Source organism: Ambystoma mexicanum, chromosome 1p (assembly GCF_040938575.1).
Source record: "Ambystoma mexicanum isolate Mex_15411 chromosome 1p, UKY_AmexF1_1, whole genome shotgun sequence".
Classification (NCBI taxonomy): Eukaryota; Metazoa; Chordata; class Amphibia; order Caudata; family Ambystomatidae; genus Ambystoma; species Ambystoma mexicanum.
The window spans coordinates 181,993,250-182,010,785 of NC_090921.1; the positions used below are offsets into that span (position 1 = coordinate 181,993,250).

The following is a 17,536-nucleotide window of genomic DNA, read 5'->3' on the forward strand; positions in this document are numbered from 1 at the left end:
ACTCCTAGCTGCCGGTCTCACTCTCTCTTGCTCATCCACCCTTAATCTATCTGCTAATCTTGCAGTCAAGGGAGTTGATTTCTTCCTGCTCTCTGTTTGTAACCTCTCTGCAGCCTTAATCATTGAAGGAGTCACCTTTACACTTCCTTCGAGATCCTAATTTCTAGGAATCACAGCTGATAGAGGCTCTACTTGTGTTCGTCTCGTAGCCACTGGAGTAGCCACTGGGGAAAATGGAGGTACGAACTTAAGGTCTGTATAACCCTATGCGACCGATATTGGTGCGGTGCAGAAGGAACTCCACCTCTTTTGGCCCTTCTTCCCCGAATTTTTAACACCATGGCCCTTCCCGCCTTTTTTCTACATGCATCAGTGTTCTAAAACGTTTTGAGGCTTCTCTAATTTTGAGCACTTATGCTTTGTAGTCAAGAAGGTATGCAAATTCTCCAGTATCCCTGTACCATAGGTTCCCTCAACAGGCCAAGAATTTATAATGTTTCCCTTACTTTCCCGCAACCACTCTTTATGATACTTTCAAATGTTCGTCTTATAGCCAGGCAACATGATTCAACAGGGTCTCCATAATCCAACCTAAGTTTATTATAAAAAATAGTTTCACGAACACCCGATATCGAACCGAACCCGCGGCACAAAAAATGCTCACCCAAATGACTCCCTTTTTTACTCTTACCCAATTTCTTAGTTGTACTTCACACCCACTCACTGTACTAGTGTATACTGCAATTACCTCACTTCACTGTTTACTTCAATTCTACTTCTCACTCATACACAAAATACAGCATCTTATTAAAAAAACACTGAGATATCCCCACCACTCAAGCATAGGAGGGGCGCAATGCTTTTCACTACAGCACTGCTGCTCTCGTTTCTTTCTCTTTATACTATTGCGGCCTTCCCTACTACAAGACCGTCTTTTCCAGAAGATTGAGGCGAGGGCTCCGCCCGCACAGCTAATACACGAGAATGTCAAGAGCCTACTTCAGAAAGGTATCTACGGTTGGACTTACCCTAAAATACCGACCCACCCTCAGGTGAGGGCTCCAGCCAACTAGACAAGCAAACTAAAGGGTATCGGGACACGCCTTACACTGGGCGTGCAGGGTAGGAGACCACCTCACGCCTCTACAAAAAGAAAACTAGGTAATGAAATATATATAACGGACTTACAACACAGAACAGCTCAATCACTCTGTCAAAACATTGACTTTCCCAAACCCTGCAACCTCGACTAATTCCAAACCCCTGTATTCCAGTTCTACCCTTACAAAACCCCTTAAATCAAAAAGAAACAACCTTATTTCCCTCCTTACTCTAACTCCAGAAGTAAACGCATACGACCTGAAGTGTTCCTATTTGGTGCTCTGTCAAGTCGCCCTGCACAGCTGGACCACAGCACCACGTCTCTGGGGAAAAGATGGACTTTTAACCAACATGGCGTCCACCAAGCTTTCTTTTTCAATGTGCACGGAAGAGTGGTCCCGGCGGTGAGGTGCCGCAGCTGAGTGATGCGGGCAGAAGACCCCAAACGTCTCCGAAAGCCTGGGGTCCCTTCGTGGTCGCCAAATATGTGGGGGCAGACCCATAAATACCTGCGCCCAAACCAGGGTCCACCACCTGAGGTACGAGTGCGCATATGTGGATACCAGGGTTGTCTCGCCCACATAGGAGCAACTAGGAAGAGATTCACATGTTCCTTGTGGACCTTGTTCGCCACCTTCCTCATTAGAGGTGTTGGGAGGGAAAGCGTACGCAAATTTCCCTGACCAGTTATGTTATGTTATTTTGCATTTATATAGCGCCTTATATACCACTGGTATGGTTTCAAGGCGCTCGTAGGTTGAACGCCCTCGGGAACCGAAGTTCAAGTCAGTGGAGAGAATAGAGAGAGTCAAACAGTGCGAGAGTCCATAGGGCGTTCCCCTTGGAGCCTGGCTGGGGGAACCTGGACGCGAAGTCTGGGCATTGCTTGTTTTCGTTTGTAGCTAACAAGTCTATTGTGGGGAGACCCCATTGAGAGAAGAGGTGTTCTACAACTCCTGCATGAAGTTGCCACTCGTGTTCTTCTGGAAGGGGATCTCTGCTCAATGAGTCTGCGAGAAAGTTGAGTTCCCCTGGAGCACGCTGTGATGTTAGGAAAATCTTCCGTTTGAGTGCCCATTTCCAAGTTTGTTGCTCAAGCCTGGACAGATTTGGAGAATGTGTGCCCCCTGTTTGTTGATGTAAAACATCACTGTTGTGCTGTCTGTCAGGGCTTGCACAGATTGGTTCGCTAGGTGAGGGTCGAACGTCTGAAGGGCTTTCAATACTGCCAGAAGTTCTAGTAGATTGAGGTGGTTCTGTGCTGCCACATGAGACCACAGACCCTGAGATGTGTGGTGAAGGTAATGAGCCCCCTACCAAGTGAGTGAGGCCTCCGTTGTGACAATCGTTTGTACGTCCGGATCATAGAAGGGTTTCCCCTTCAACAGATTTTCTCTTGTCCACCAGCAAAGATTGTGTACTAGTGTTGGCGAAACGACCACTATATCGTCCCATTGACCACTTGCCTGAGACCACTGTTTCGCCAACCACTCCTGCATGGGTCGCAGATGCACGTGAGCTATCAGGTGAATGCAAGATGCCATCATGCCTTGCAGACACATAGCTTAGCGCCCCCTTATCTGGCGACCGGCCTGATAATGTGGTATCTGCATTAACATGTTTTGGACTCTTTCCTCTGATGGAAAGACCAACCCCTCTTGAGTGTTTATGACAGCTCCTTGAAACTGTTTGGTCGTGCTTAGCACTAGGCTTGAAAGTGAAGGTTGATAGTTCTTTGAATGTTTCCTCTGCAGATTAAAGGAGACTCCCCTGTAATCAGCCAGTTGTCCAGGTATGGGTACACTGGGATTGCCTCCCTGCGCAGGTGTGCTGCCACCACCGCCAGTACCTTTGTGAATACCCTTGGAGCAGATGCTATTCCGAGGGGCAGCACTTTGAATTGGTAGTGTTGGTTCGCTATCTTGAAATGCAAGAACATTCTGTGCGCTGGGAACATTAAAATATGAAAATAAGCATCTTTCATATCCAGTGTTGCCATGTAATTCCCCTTTCTTTTTAGAGGGATTACCTCTTGTATCGTAGTCATGCAGAACTTTTGTGGCTTGACATATTTGTTTGCAGGGTACAAATCTAATACTAGGCGCATTGTTAGATATTTTTTTGGCACAAGGAAGTAGGTTGAAGAAATACCCTTGTTCACCTGGTTGGCGGGGACAACCTTGATGGCGTCCTTTAGAAGAAGCGTGGCGATCTCCTTGAGGAGGATGCGTTGGTGTTCCTTGGAATGGGTCCTTTGTCTTGGTAGATGGTTCCAGGGTTGCTCTAGGAGCTCTATACAGTATCCGCCTGTTACAGTGGACAACACCCATCTGTCTGTGCTGATTTCCTCCCATGCGTGGGTGAAGCTGGATATGCACCCTCCTCCTGGAGAGGCATGGGAGGGCACCTGGAGTGGATTGTCACTGCTTTTGAGGTGGAGTGCCACCTCGGGAGGAGTTGCCCCTACCACGGCCATGGGATCTAGGCGTTCCTCTAGGATAATTTTCAGAGGACTTGCCCTGATTGTTTCCCCAGGCAGTACCTTGGCCTTGGTTATAGGTGGAACCCCTCTGAGAGTTTTGGCCGCGTGAGCATAGAAAATTCCTGTTTCCTCTTTGGCCACTAGATTTATTAGTGAGTTGGCCCAATGATTTGAGGGTATCGTACTCTTCTTTGGCCGTCTTTAAGGCATCCTCAACAGTCTTGCCAAAGAGCATACTGGGCTCAATGGGCATGTTAATCCGGGTTGCTTGTGTCTCTGGTTTAAAGCCTGAATGACGCAACCAAGCGTGACGTTTGATAATAGTCCCCTCTACTATTATCCTGCCTGCGTTATACGCATCAAGATTGGTTTTCAATGAGCAGCTTGACACTGCCCTGCCGTCTGCGGCCACCTGTGCAAGCTGAGACTTAAGTGGTTCAGGGGCCGATGATACTAAGGCCGATACCTAATCCCATTTGTGGCAATTGTAGCTGGCCAACATGGTAGAATTGTTAGCAATTCTTGTCTGGAATGCTGTGGAACAGACCAGCTTCCTGCCCATTGTGTAAAGTCTCTTGCTTTCCTTGTCCGGTGGGGCCTTTGAGGAAGCTAGGGGAGTACCACCCCTTTTTTTTGTTGTTGAAACAACCAATGAATTAGGCTTCAGTTGCCCTCTGATGTACAATTGGGTCAGAAGGGGCAGGTCTAAACTGTTTTTCTATACCAGGTTTCCAGCCCGCGTAAGATTAGGGGTTTCCAGCGATGGCTGTATTTTTCGCTGGATGGACTTAAGGAGCGGGATAAACTGAGTAACAGATTTCTTATCCCCTAAGATTTCTTCTACAAAATCTTTGTCCTGTTGTTCTTCCTGGGTATGTATCTGAAAATGCTCTGCCTCCTTAACAAGCACTCCATTTAGCAGGGGTTGGTTGTTAATGAGTGAATCCATGACAGGGGTGTCCTGATTAACAGGTGAGTCCATGACGTACATATTTGTCTTGGGGTCAACCTCAGGGTCCTCATCATCTCCGTAATAAGGGTCTGCTGCCTCTTGAATAGAGAGGTCTTCATGGTCGGAGTCCGGGTCATAGAGATCAACGACAGTGCCTTGCACTGGATTCTCGGGCAAGACCTTTTAGCAGGGGGTTCAGCAGAGTGAGCAGGGATCTGTGACCAAGAGGGTGCTGTAGTGGGGGTCGGGGGAGGGGTGGAGTGGAAACTCTTGAAATAGGCAGGGTCCTTTTCATAGAAGTTGGCCATAAAGGACATCCTCCTCATAACCCTGTCTATGTCCTCAGCTGACCACTGGGCAGAACTGAGGATGACCAATGGTTGAGAAGTGAGCCCTAAAGCTTCATCTGTGGGAGGTAGAAAGTTAGAAGGAGGAGCCTTCTTTTTCAGGGTGGAAGACAAAGAATCATGAGATACAGGTCCCTTGGGCCTAGTATCCTGAGATTTGTCCCCATGAGGCCTTCTATTTATTTATTTGCATTTGTATCGCGCAACTTACACTGTTACAAGAATATGTAAGAGGTTTGTCATACATGTTCATGCGCTCAAGGCTTCTTAGTTACAAATTACATGAAACAGATTACATGAAGTACAGAATGATAAATGTGCAGGGCAAAGACAGTAACAGTATGCTAGTGGTACCTCAGATAAGTGGTACTAGGTTTTATCATTCAGTTGAAGAGCTTAGTTTTGATTGCTTTGCGGAAAGCTTGGTGGGATTCGACCTGTCTTAGGGAGAAGGGAGTGCGTTCCAGTGAGTGGCGGCCAGTGTAGGAAAGCTGGAGCCGCCTGCACGGTCTTTACGGGTTCTTGGCGTAAGGATCATGTTTGAGTAGCCTTCTCTGAGAGGCCTCGTGGCAGTATGCCTCGTGATTCTATGGGAAAAGTAGGGGGGTGCGAGCTCATGGAGGCATTTGTGGGTGATGGCAATTCTTTCTTTGACCGGGAGCCAGTGAACCTGTCTTCTCACTTCAGAGATGTGGTCTCTTCTGGATGTTCCTGTGGCTGCCATGAGTGCGTTATTTTGCACCAACTGAAGTTTGTTGAGGTTTTTTTGAGACGTTCCAATGAGGAGAGCATTGCAATAATCAAGTCTTGAGCCTAGAGGGGGCTTCTCCCATGACAGGTCTTGGAGGACTTTTTCTTGGACTCCCTCTCTTTACCCTGGCCCCCTGAAGCATGATTCCCTGACTGTGGAGGGTTTTGTACCTGACTAGACGCAGAACATCGAATTTCAGGTGGGGGCAGAACCAGAGCCTCCTCCGCGGACAATCGGCCCTTAGTGGGAGTTTTTCGCGCAATGTCTGTACCGTCTTTCAACGGGCAGGGCCTGTCATGTGGTGGCCTCGAATGAGAGGGCCCAGTGGACAGAGATTCCACGGACCTCTCCTTGTGGGTTGTGTTCATAGTGGAGGATGGAGTGTTAACGCTTCCGCTGCCTTTCTTGTCCTTCACCGCCGTCTGGCATTTCGATAGTCAGTGATATAAAGGATAGAATGAAGAAACTATTGATAATTAAATATAGTAAATGGCTATCAGCCGAAAGAGGAACTCCATTATAAGTGTCCGTCTAGAATGACGGAAAAAAACAATCTGAGGGACCTCGACGCGTGAGGGATCATGGATACAGTGGACGTCACACTTGGGATAGTATAACTGGCACGCGCTGTCGACGCCCCTTTTCGAGTTTCGAAAACAACAACTGTAATACTCTGCAGATTCCACTAGATGTCGGCCTAGGCACAGCATGTGATCTAACCAGATTCCCCAAGCCTCAGAAAAAAAAAAAAAAAAAAATATATATATATATATATATATATATATATATAGGTATATCTGTGTGTATGTTTTATAAATGTTATTCCTTCTTTAGCGCAGGATCCTGGGTCAGGCCCCACTCCGCATGCACATTGAAACCCTTTCCGTCTTCCAGTTTTTATGTACTTCCGAGCACCCCGTGTAGATCATTTTCATGTTACATTTGCGGTTTTACCATGCGTCTTTGTATGTGCATGCAACTCTAACATGTATCAATTCTAGACAAACAGTAACACTAAAAAGTAACATACCCCATCCATAATTAAATACACTCGATACATATGTATTTCCAACATCGCACCCAATTCTCCACAACAAACTGTACCAGCTGTAGGGGCTACTGTCAGAACACAGAGGACTGAGGGTAGCTCTTCCAGCTCCTACCTTTAGGGAGCACACCGAAACCTATGCATGGCTTGACCAGAGTCATAGGTGTCATTGTTAAGGTCCACACCAAGGCACAGGTTTGAAATATGAAACCCTGAGAAAAAACTGACGGTGATATGAATCAAGGTGCTAAGTTCGCAGACAGATGTGTCTGGTGCACATAAACAGTCGACTTGGGTATAATGGTCATGTGTGGCTTCATGTATAGAGCACCTATGTCACTTCTGGCCCAGTGGCGCCCATCACCTGCTTTTGACTTACTAAAGGTCTACGGAACGAGGCTGAACCTGGAGATATTTCAAAGTATAGGGAATCTGTAGGAGGAAGGTATCCCTTAAAAATGTTAAATCGCAGGTTATTCGACTGACCACACAGTGTAAAACCATCTTTTCTACTTCTTAACAATAAGAAGATTTTATAGATAAATTGTACCTTTCCCACTTTTCTTCTTGTTCTCTACTGGCTTGAAATGGATGCTGGGAATGGAGCATACCAGCTCCATAGGCTCGGCCTCCAGCAAGCATGCATTCTTCTTGTCCCATCCAGCACCTTCCAGGTACAGACCTCTTATCCAAACTCCGTCCTAAAAACAAAGGACAGAGAGTCATGAGACAGGCAGAAAAAAAAGACCACACTGATTACAGGGCACTGCATGGGAGTAAACCAGTGCTTTTAGAGCCAGCATTGGGAACAACATAGAAAGCAGAAGAGCCACAGAGATGTGACTTTACATGTAATTACGGCAGCACATCAGAGTTAATCTGTATACCTTAGGGCAAACCAATAACATGCCTTTTCCTCATTATGTTATTCCCAGATATTCCTGTAATGGCCCAGCCACTCACAGTCAAAAGTGATATTTTCCTTCTAATCTTCTTGTCCTGCTCATTCTTGATGCCCCCTTGCAAATGCATACTTCTTTACACAACAAGATTAACTGATAGGGGTAACTTGGACAAACACTTTTCGACTTCCAAAAATGTAGAGGTCATTTCCAAATAAGGAAGTCAATTATTTTCAAAAGGAATGCTTTCAAAATAAACACATTCAAACTATTCATGTGAAGGAAAATAACCTCTACAACCTACACTCTTATTAGCTACAAATTGGTTACTTACCTGTAAATATTATTCTTTATTTCGGTTATCCTTACAGACTTGCATGCTTATCATAAATCCCAGCATCAGGTAAGAGAGCCCACAGTAAAATAGAAAGTACCATGTACACAGCTACATACAATTTTAATAACATATACACCTCATTAAGGAAGGAACCAACCACAGATAATGAGGGTGGTAAGCAGCAAACATTCCTGGGCGACAGGACCCAGCAACTATGATATTTGTAAACCACACATGTAATGACATCAACAAGAAAATAAATCAATCCACTCAAGGGAAGAATGGGTAGGCCACAAGATGTCCATACTGAAGAACCATATTTACAGGTAAGTAACCAATACTTCTGTAGTATGGGATCACTTAAACACTGACCTGCCTAGTATACAGACTATTAAGCAGCATTTTCTAACCTTGGTGGAGGGTAGATGAGCCCTTCTCCATCTGAATAATGCCTTCAATACCTGACCTAACCTTTTGTCCTTCCTGGTGTCCCAGTCAAAGCAGTAGTGACTAGTAAATGTATTTACTGATTTTCAAGAGGCAGCTTGGCAAATTTCATTTAGTGGTGCATTTACGAACCAAGCTGCTGTTGCCTCCTGGGTGGTGTGCTGTCAGACTGGACAGACGTTTTTATTTACTGATCTCAAGATGGCCCTTGTTAATGCTTCAAACCCTGGATTGGTGGTAACAACCTGTACCAAGCCCTGCTCGAGGATCGGTGCCTGCTGTAAGAAACCTGAAGGTGTCTCCCTAGATAGTCTTTGGGGACCTGTCATCCAAGTGGCCAGAACACGGCCATCCCTATTGGATCCAGTTCCTGGGGGTGGACTAATGAGTGAGGATCTCCTGGATGGGGGTCTTTGGGGAGTGGGTCACAGTGGGTGAGATGCGGTATCCCCCTTCTCTCAACACCTTTTCCTCATCCTACCATGTAGGATATTCTAAAACACTGACCCCTGCCCTTTTCCAACACAAACACTTTTGCACAACACAAAAGACAACGGACTAACAGCAGAGCCGTTTACCTCACATATCCCAATACAAGGGTCGGGCAAATGACCAGAATCACACACACCTGACGGCCCTTTCTCTTCCCCACAAGAATAAAAGGTGGAGTACAAGAGCACACGTCGAGCAAGGCAGACCGCACAACGTGAGGGCTAACTCAACACAGCAGTTCAAGAGGAGGAGAAAGACAGCACATACCAAGAGGGCGACAAGGAGTGAAGCAACCTTTCCCTTTTTGACCAAGGCCAGTGAAACCTCTGCAGAAGGAACCATAAGACTGCAAACAATAGGCAGCGTGTGTTGCAGCACATGTCAACGGTACACGAGACCCTCCTCTGCTGATTACCAAGCCAGGGAGTGACGCTTGTCTCTGTGGTACCAACCTTGACTTCAAGAAGAAAGACAGCCAAGCGGTTCGTCACAGCCAGTGAGTCGATAAGAAACCGAGCTGTGTTGAACGAAAAGTAGCAAACTGCTAATTTGAACTGTGAAAGGCTTAAAGAGCTATTGATAGTAAAGGGAGAAAACCAGCAACAGAGGAGTCCGGCACTACGTGGGTGCTCATGTAGGAAACCCGATTACCCGATGGTATAAACTACCGTAACCAGAAGGCCTTGAGAAAAGGCAAAAGGAGGTCAGAGTGGTCATACAGGGGTCTTGTAAAAATCCTCTGTACAGTCGAAAGTCTTTGACCGACAGATGATTGTGAAGATAAGGGAACTGAATCACGCTTTGTGAAATTAGTTGCAAAGGTTAGCAAGAGTGAACCCGGCAGAGGGATGCTAACAAGACGGGACGAAGCCTGAAGTCCCATTAACAGTGTGTTGACTGGATCCGAGTCCGACTGAGGGAGATCCAGGGGTGAAAAGTCATCACCCAGAGTTCATTCAAAAGTTGGCAAGAGTGAACCCGGCAGAGGGAGGCCGACAAAAAGGGGCTAAGCCTGAGGGTTTGTTTAAAAAGACATTAAGACTTGTGAATGCAAGTAGTATTGTAAGACCAGGGAAGTGGCTAGTCCCCCTCCCATTCGGATCTGAGCCCGACCGAGGGAGATCCAGGGGTGAACCGATATCACACAAAATCCATTGGAAACAAACTTTCAGTTTGTTTTGTTGAAAGCATGCAAGAAGGATTCTAAGACTAGGGGAAATGGATTGTCCCCCTTGGCATTAGGATCCGAGCCCAACTGAGGGAGATTTAGGGTGGAAAGTCATCACAGCAACGTTCATTTGGAAAGGGACTTTTTGTTTGTTTGTTTTGTTGAATACATCAGGCCCTCGAAGGCAAGAGACTTTTATTGAAAAGAGACTAGACCACTGAAGTACCTGATAACTGGAACAGAACTGTCGGCTCGTGCTGGGAAAGCTTGAATGTGTCCTGTGCTCAGGAGATCTACCTTGTCCCGTGCTGAAAACGTGGGAAGGAAGACCCCTGGCAATCACATCCTGACTTATTATTTGTGAACACTTCTTTCATATTTGAAAACCCTATCCCACAGTCTTTCCGTATTTAGTTGTAAGGATTTGGCAATATTTTTTTTTAGCATAGACCTTTTACTTTGACAAGACACCACAAGGACTGCCTTATTTTTCATTTGATGGTCGAAGCTTGCTCCCATCCTAGATTGAGGCTTAGGTTAGGCGTTTTTCCACCCTGCATTTGCAGTTTAATAAACACCCTTGACCTGTGATCACTTGTGTTTGTCTTTACTGTTGACACCATGAGTTCCTCACACTGCTGAACCTTTGGAAGTGTTCCTGGATCACTCAGTGCATTGACCAGCTCTCTCCTTGGATACCTCGCTTCAGCTGTTGCAGTTCCAAGTGCATCCTTGGAACTTTGTGGATCTTCAACTTGCACTTCTGCTCCTGTAGTTTCAGCCTCCTACACCAAAGGGAAGCTATGCAGGGCCTGCTCCTTTGTTTATTTTACAAAGATCGCCTGTCGCTGCCTGATCGTGGTGACTCCCGACGGATCAAGTTTCCTGGAACTCTTCATGCCAAGGCTGTCCAGCTGTCAATTTTTCACATGAGCATGAACTGCGTACAAGCTGGACCCAATCCTGATGTCAAATGCGACTGCTGCACCTGCTGATCCATGACATCCCACGACCGGACACATTGCAGAAGTAGGTCCAGCAGATTCAGGAACCCCTGAAGTGGTCCCTGGGGAAATTGGAGTAAGAGGGGGGTAAGTTAGACTATCTATTATTGCCCCCTCTTCTGCCATAGAGTTGCCTGGGCATATAGGCTTCACCCTGTCTCCCTCTAGCCTAACCAAGATTGGTATGGCTTGGTAAGGTACTCCCCAATGGGCCTCCCCTAGAGTAGTGGCACTGGGAGAGAAACATTTCTGAAAATGTCTTCCCGTTGGAGCACTCGGGTCTTTGGGGTAGTTACTATCACAATCCAATAGTAAATCCACCTGAATAGTGTGTTTTGTTGAACTGGTCACTTTTGGGCACTTGGCTTCATATTCTATCAGGGCTGGAATTACTAATTTCTAGGGACCATGCCTTAGGTTCAACTGTAGGGGCTCTATCTAAATTATTTAACGTCTCTACTGGTGGGGGCATGGCTGGTGGGCGACTGATGCAGTGAAAGATCCGTGAGGCTCCCGCCACCACCCGTAATCATCCTGAATAATCCTTGTTGCAGCGACATATGTCGCATCAAAGCCTAAATCCGAGCAGGGGGAAGTGGGCTGCACCAGGTGCTGCCCCGGCCTCACAGCGGGGATTGAGTCTGCCTGAAGGAATTCTGCAGAGAAGAAAAGGCTCACAGAGCACCAGCAGTGGTTCAAAATGGCAGCAAAGCTGCGCTGATGCTGCTGTGTCTAGAAGCAAACCGAGTTCAGGGGATCCCTGCTCAGGGAGGAGGAGCGGAGCTGGCCCATCTCCTATGTGTGCCGCCGGAGCCATCAGAGCACTGCCCTCCGCATCGGCAGACACCCAACCTGGCAGCGAAATACAGTGAGCCCCGGGGGAGTTTGGGAGGGGTGGTGAATGCAGTGCCCAGCCAGTCCACCCTGCACAATGGCCTTGCAGGTAATGGTGGCCAATAAACTAAGCACCTGAGTAGTGGAGGAGGCGGGGCTCTACTGTCAGCGGAGCCACAGGGACCCCTGCACCTGGGTAATGGCGCCCATCAGGGCACAGCGGAGAGTGCAGGCCCTGCCATCCAGACACTGATATACCGCAGCTACCTGGCGGATGGGAGCTGAAGCCCCTATCTAATTGATTGTCACACTCAAGTGCCTGCCTGTGGAGATCAACGAGCCGACCGAAAATGCCACTCGGGACAGTGCAAAGGCCCACTCTGTCCTTGGACACAAACAGCTTGCCACCTGAAATGACGAGGAGCTCCATGGGTCACTGAGACAAGTCCTCTTAGCCCAGAGCTGCGTTCCGGCCAACATCCAGGCTGTTCTGTGGCATAGAGGACCGAGGCTTGCAAGGTAGGATCCAGAAGAACAAGTTACTTTCTTACCTGGTAACGTTCTTTCGATGGGATGGTCCGACGACGTATTCCATATCTATGACATGTAATCACCACAGCTGTGCTGCTTCGGAAACTTTTTTCTGCGTCCTGCGTCGATGACGTCGATGCGCCGTCGTCGAGGACCTCCACCGACGTCCGACGTCATCCGATGTGATAAGTAGGACGCACGACGCCCGTAGCCTCGGTTGTAGTTTTTTCCCCCAGAACGTGTGACATTAGTCAACTGCCAGTCAGACACAAAGCCTTGCGGAACGTAAGCTGCAATCGCAAAAGAAATTCTGCAGCGGGGAAGGCAGGGCGGGAGCGATATGGAATACGTCGTCGGACCATCCCATCGAAAGAACGTTACCAGGTAAGAAAGTAACTTGTTCTTCGAGGGGTTTGGTTCCTCCGACGTATTCCATATCTATGACAGACTCCCAAAGCAGTACCAGAGCAAGGAGGAGGGAAAGAATTTAGAATCAAAATTTAGAATAGCCAATCAAATAGCAGAGCAAAGGACCGCCTTGCCAAAGGCCAGATCCTGTGCTCGGATGGAATCGAGGGAATAGTGACGTACAAATGTATGTACTGAAGCCCAGGTGGCTGCATCACAGATGTTGCGAATAGGAACACCCCTCTGCAGGGCAGTAGATGCAGCCATACCCCTAGTAGAATGAGCCCGCAAGCCAGCCGGTGGGTCCTTACCCGCCAAGCGGTAGCACTCCGAGATGGCCAAAATAATCCAGCGAGACAAAGTCTGTTTCGTCACAGCTTGCCCCAAACGCTTTCCAGCGTAACCAATAAAGAGTTGATCGTCCACTCTGACCCGTGACATGCATGAAACATAAAAGCTTAAAGCTCTCCTAGGATCAAGCCTATGGAGCCTCTCCTCTTCCTTACCAGGATGCGGAGGAGGATAGAATGCCGGAAGAACAACCTTCTGGGCCAAATGAAATTCCGTCACTACCTTTGGAAGAAAAGAAGGACGAACTCTAAGGACAACCCTGTCCTTATGAAACACAGTGAAGGGTGGCTTAACTGAAAGTGCCTGTAACTCACTCACTCTGCGAGCGGAAGTAACCGCAACTAAAAACACAGTTTTCAGAGTTAACAGCCTCAAAGGGCAAGAATGTAAAGGCTCAAACGGAGCACCCATAAGAAACTTAAGAACAAGTTTTAAATCCCAACCGGGCACCAGGAAAGACGACGGAGGGAACACATTAGTGAGCCCTTTCAGAAACTGTAAAATTAAAGGGATTTTAAAGTAAGAACACTCTTCAGACGAGCGCTTAAAGATGGACAGCGCCGCCAGGTAACCTTTAATGGTTCCCACTTGCAAGCCCCTGTGGGCCAAAGATAGTAAAAAGGACAGAACCATGGGGATGTCACATGCAAAAGGATCCACATTCTGAACTCTGCACCAGTCGCAGAACCTACGCCAACGGCAACGGTACAGAGACTTTGTTGCTGGCCTCCGGGCCGAAAGAAACACCTCCATCACGTCTTCAGGGAGGTCCCAATCCTTATACCTCAACCTTTCAGAAGCCAAGCGTGAAGGTTGAGGGATCTGACCTCTGGATGGAGAACCTGACCCCCCTCCCGTGAGAGCAGATCGTCTCGGTAGGGAAGACGACGTGGAGGGCAGATGGACAAGTCGAGAAGGTCCGGGTACCACGTCCTCCGAGCCCACGCCGGAGCAATGAGGATCATCCGGGAACCGAACTTCCGTAACCTCCGCAGCACTTGCGGGAGGATGGGGACTTGAGGAAATGCGTACAGCAGCGGGAATGACCAGTCCACCACGAACGCGTCTCCTAAGGCTCCTTTTGGAGGAAATTCCCGCGAGCAAAACCTTGACACTGGAGGCGAAGAGATCCACCTGAGGGGTCCCCCAAAGGGCGAAGATCTCCAGGAGAATCTCCTGAGCCAACTCCCACTCGTGAGAGATCGCGCTCTGCCTGCTCAGAGCGTCCGCCGTCACGTTTTCGTCTCCGGCCAGATGAACTGCCGAGATCGAAACTTCCTGCTGGATGGCCCAGAACTCGAGCTGCATCGCCTCCCTGCACAGAGGAAGTGACCCTGCCCCCCCTTTTTGTTGAGGTAGTGCATGGCCACTGTGTTGTCCGTCAGGATCAGGACACTCTTTCCTCGCACAGTCGGCAGAAAAGCCTTCAGGGCTAGCCTGACGGCCCTCAGCTCCAACAGATTGATATGGAGTCTGGACTCCGACGGAGACCAACGACCGCTGTCAGCCCGTTGGCATGAGCTCCCCATCCCGTGAGGGATGCATCCGTCACGACAGTCACCTCCGGCCAGGGAAGCCAAAATGGACCCCCCTTCATCAAGTTGCCTTCGACGGCCCACCACAGAAGGTCCCGGGCGACCCAAGGCGGCACCTGAACCGGGTCCGACAATGTCAGAGGACTGCGACCATTGCGTCTTGAGTGCCCACTGCAAAGATCTCATCCGCAGGCGAGCCTCTGGCACCAGAAGAATGCAGGATGCCATGAGGCCGAGCAACCTCAAGAACTCGAACGCTGGGAGCGTCTGGGCATGCTGAAACTTGTGCACCATCTGCTGAATGTGAAGAGCCCTCACCTGGGGAGGAAAACACTGCCCCAGGGAAGTGTCGAGCACTGCTCCGATGTACTGGAGCCGCTGTGTTGGCGTCAAATGGGACTTCTTTAAATTGAGGGAGAAGCCCAGCCTGTGAAGGGAGTGGCAGGTGACGGACAGATGATTTAAGACTTGCTCGGGAGAGCTCCCCCTGATCAACCAATCGTCCAGGTAGGGGTAGACGTGAATCCCCCCTTGCCTGAGATGCGCTGCCACCACCACCATGAGCTTGGTGAAAACCCTCGGGGCGGAGGTCAATCCGAACGGCAGGACCCGAAACTGAAAGTGCGAGTTGCCAACCGCGAACCTCAGGTACTTCTTGTGCTTGGGATGGATCGGCACATGGAAGTAAGCATCCTTGAGGTCGAGTGACACCAACCAGTCCTGAAGCTGAAGGGGCTGGAGGACTTGAGAGAGAGTAACCATCTTGAACTTGTCCTTCCTGAGGAGTTTGTTCAAACCGCGCAAGTCCATGATGGGTCTCAATCCCCCGTCTTTCTTCGAAATCAAAAAATAAGGGGAATACCATCCCTTGTTCCTCTCCGCTACAGGCACCAGATCTATGGCGCCTTTCTCCAGCAGGGCTTGAATTTCCGGTGCAAGAAGCGGATCCGCACTCTGCAAAGAGAGGTTCCCCGGTGGATTGTTGCGAGGCCTGTGCCGAAAGGGAAGACAGTAGCCGTGGGTTATGATCTCCAGAACCCACACATCTGAAGTAATGGCTTGCCACTCTACGAGATGCTGCGCCAGCCTTCCCCCAACCGGCGAACCATGGGACATGGCCTCATGACTGAGTGGGAGCGGCTGCGGTGTTACCTGAGGGCAAAGAGGCAACTGCCCGAGCGGCCTTGGCACCACGGGTACCCTGTCGTCCACTTCTGGTACCCCTGCGTTGGCCTCTTTGACTGCCAGCTCCTCTCGCTTTACCGAAGGACGAGTAATAGCGAAAGGAACCACCCCTCCACTGCTGTCCCCTAGGACGAAAAGGCAGAGGTTGGCGAACTGCAGCGCCCAACGACTTCGCTGCAGGTTTTGAGGTCTGCAACCTCTCAAGGCTCTCGTCAGCCTTGCTGCCAAAAAGGTGTTCACCATCAAAGGGCATGTTGAGGAGCCGGGACTGCACATCAGGAGCAAACCCCGACTTCCGCAACCACGCAAACCTGCGTATCACGGTGCTCGCCGCCATGGACCTACTGACGCATTCAGCTAAGTCCAAACCCGACTGAACGGACTCACACATGGCATCCTTACCATCCTGGACCATAGCAAGGAAACCATCCCGTTCGTCCCCTTCGGGAATATGTTCAGCCGCTAAAGCAACACAGTTCCACAGAGTGTGTGTGAAACGAGACAAGGCACAAATGGAGTTGGCCGCCTGAAGCGCCATACCACCAGAAGAAAACACTTTCTTCGCCCAGCCATCAAAACGTTTGTCGTCCCTATCAGGAGGGATGGTAGGGTACGACGCCTGCTTCGACGGGGCCGTGGCCGCCTGCACCACCAAACTCTCCGGAGTGGGGTGCCTGGTCAAGTAGCAGTGGTCGCTACGGGCTGGACGGTATTTTCGCGACAAGGATCTGCCCACCGCCGGGAGACTCTCCGGAGCAGTCCAAGCCGCCGCCACCCTTCTCTGTAAAGCCATATGGAACGGCAGTACCGGGTCAGTTGGGGGACCAACATCAAGGATGTCCGTTAGATCATCCTGCACAAACTCCCCTGGGGGAGCAGACCATCCCAAGTACTCAGAAACCCTAGCCATAAGGCGCCGGTACGAGGAATCGGCATGAGAGCCAGGCTCAGGCCTACAAAACTCCACCTCCGGAGAGGTGTCCAGTCCACTGGCATCATGCAGTGACTGCCTCAAATCGTCAAACTGACTATGGCACGAGACAATTTCATCTGGAACCTGACTAGGAACCAGGCCATCAGAATCCTCATCCGCCTCTGAAATATATTCCAGGTGGCGAAAAGAAGGCACCCGAGAGTGCTTGCTCTTAACCAGAGCCTTCCTAGGGGGTTCTCCCGTGCCACGGGGTACCTCCAACACGAAAGGCGTCGATGGCGTCCAGCGAATCGGCGCCAGCGTCGAGAGAACCAGCCTTGGCGCCGAAAGGATCGGCGTCGAGGAAATCGGCGTCGACGTCAGATGCAGCGCCGCCAGCATCGGTGGCGTCAACACAGCCCTCGAAGCCGGAGCCCCGAGCGTGTCCCTCGACGACCTGAGTGTCGACGGCTTCGACGACTTCCTCGGAGCCGGAGCCTTGAGAAAGCCTGTCGACGCCTCAGACGTCGGTGTCTTCTCGAAGACCTCACAGGTGCACACAGTCTCAAACGCGTCGAGGACCGGGACCTGGAACGGGTACGTCGAGAACGAGTCTCCTTGTCCGAACGGGACCTCTCCCGTGACTCATGCCGACCACTCTTGCGAGCGGTGTCTCTCGACCTCTCACGGCCGACCCCACTCGGGGGCGCGGACGTCTTAGTACCCTGCGACTCAAGAATCGCCAGCA

The 17,536-nt window shown here is 49.6% G+C and overlaps 1 protein-coding gene across 1 annotated transcript in view; it reads right to left on the bottom strand.

Moving 5' to 3' along the window:
- The window catches only part of DNAH2 (dynein axonemal heavy chain 2), a 3,498,763-nt gene that overhangs the window by 13,917 nt on the left and 3,467,310 nt on the right, over positions 1 to 17,536 (bottom strand). Inside the window, exon 87 of the mRNA XM_069646273.1 lies at positions 7,232 to 7,382. Within this exon, the coding sequence (XP_069502374.1) occupies positions 7,232 to 7,382 (151 nt within the window). The remainder of the gene's footprint in view (positions 1 to 7,231; positions 7,383 to 17,536) is intronic.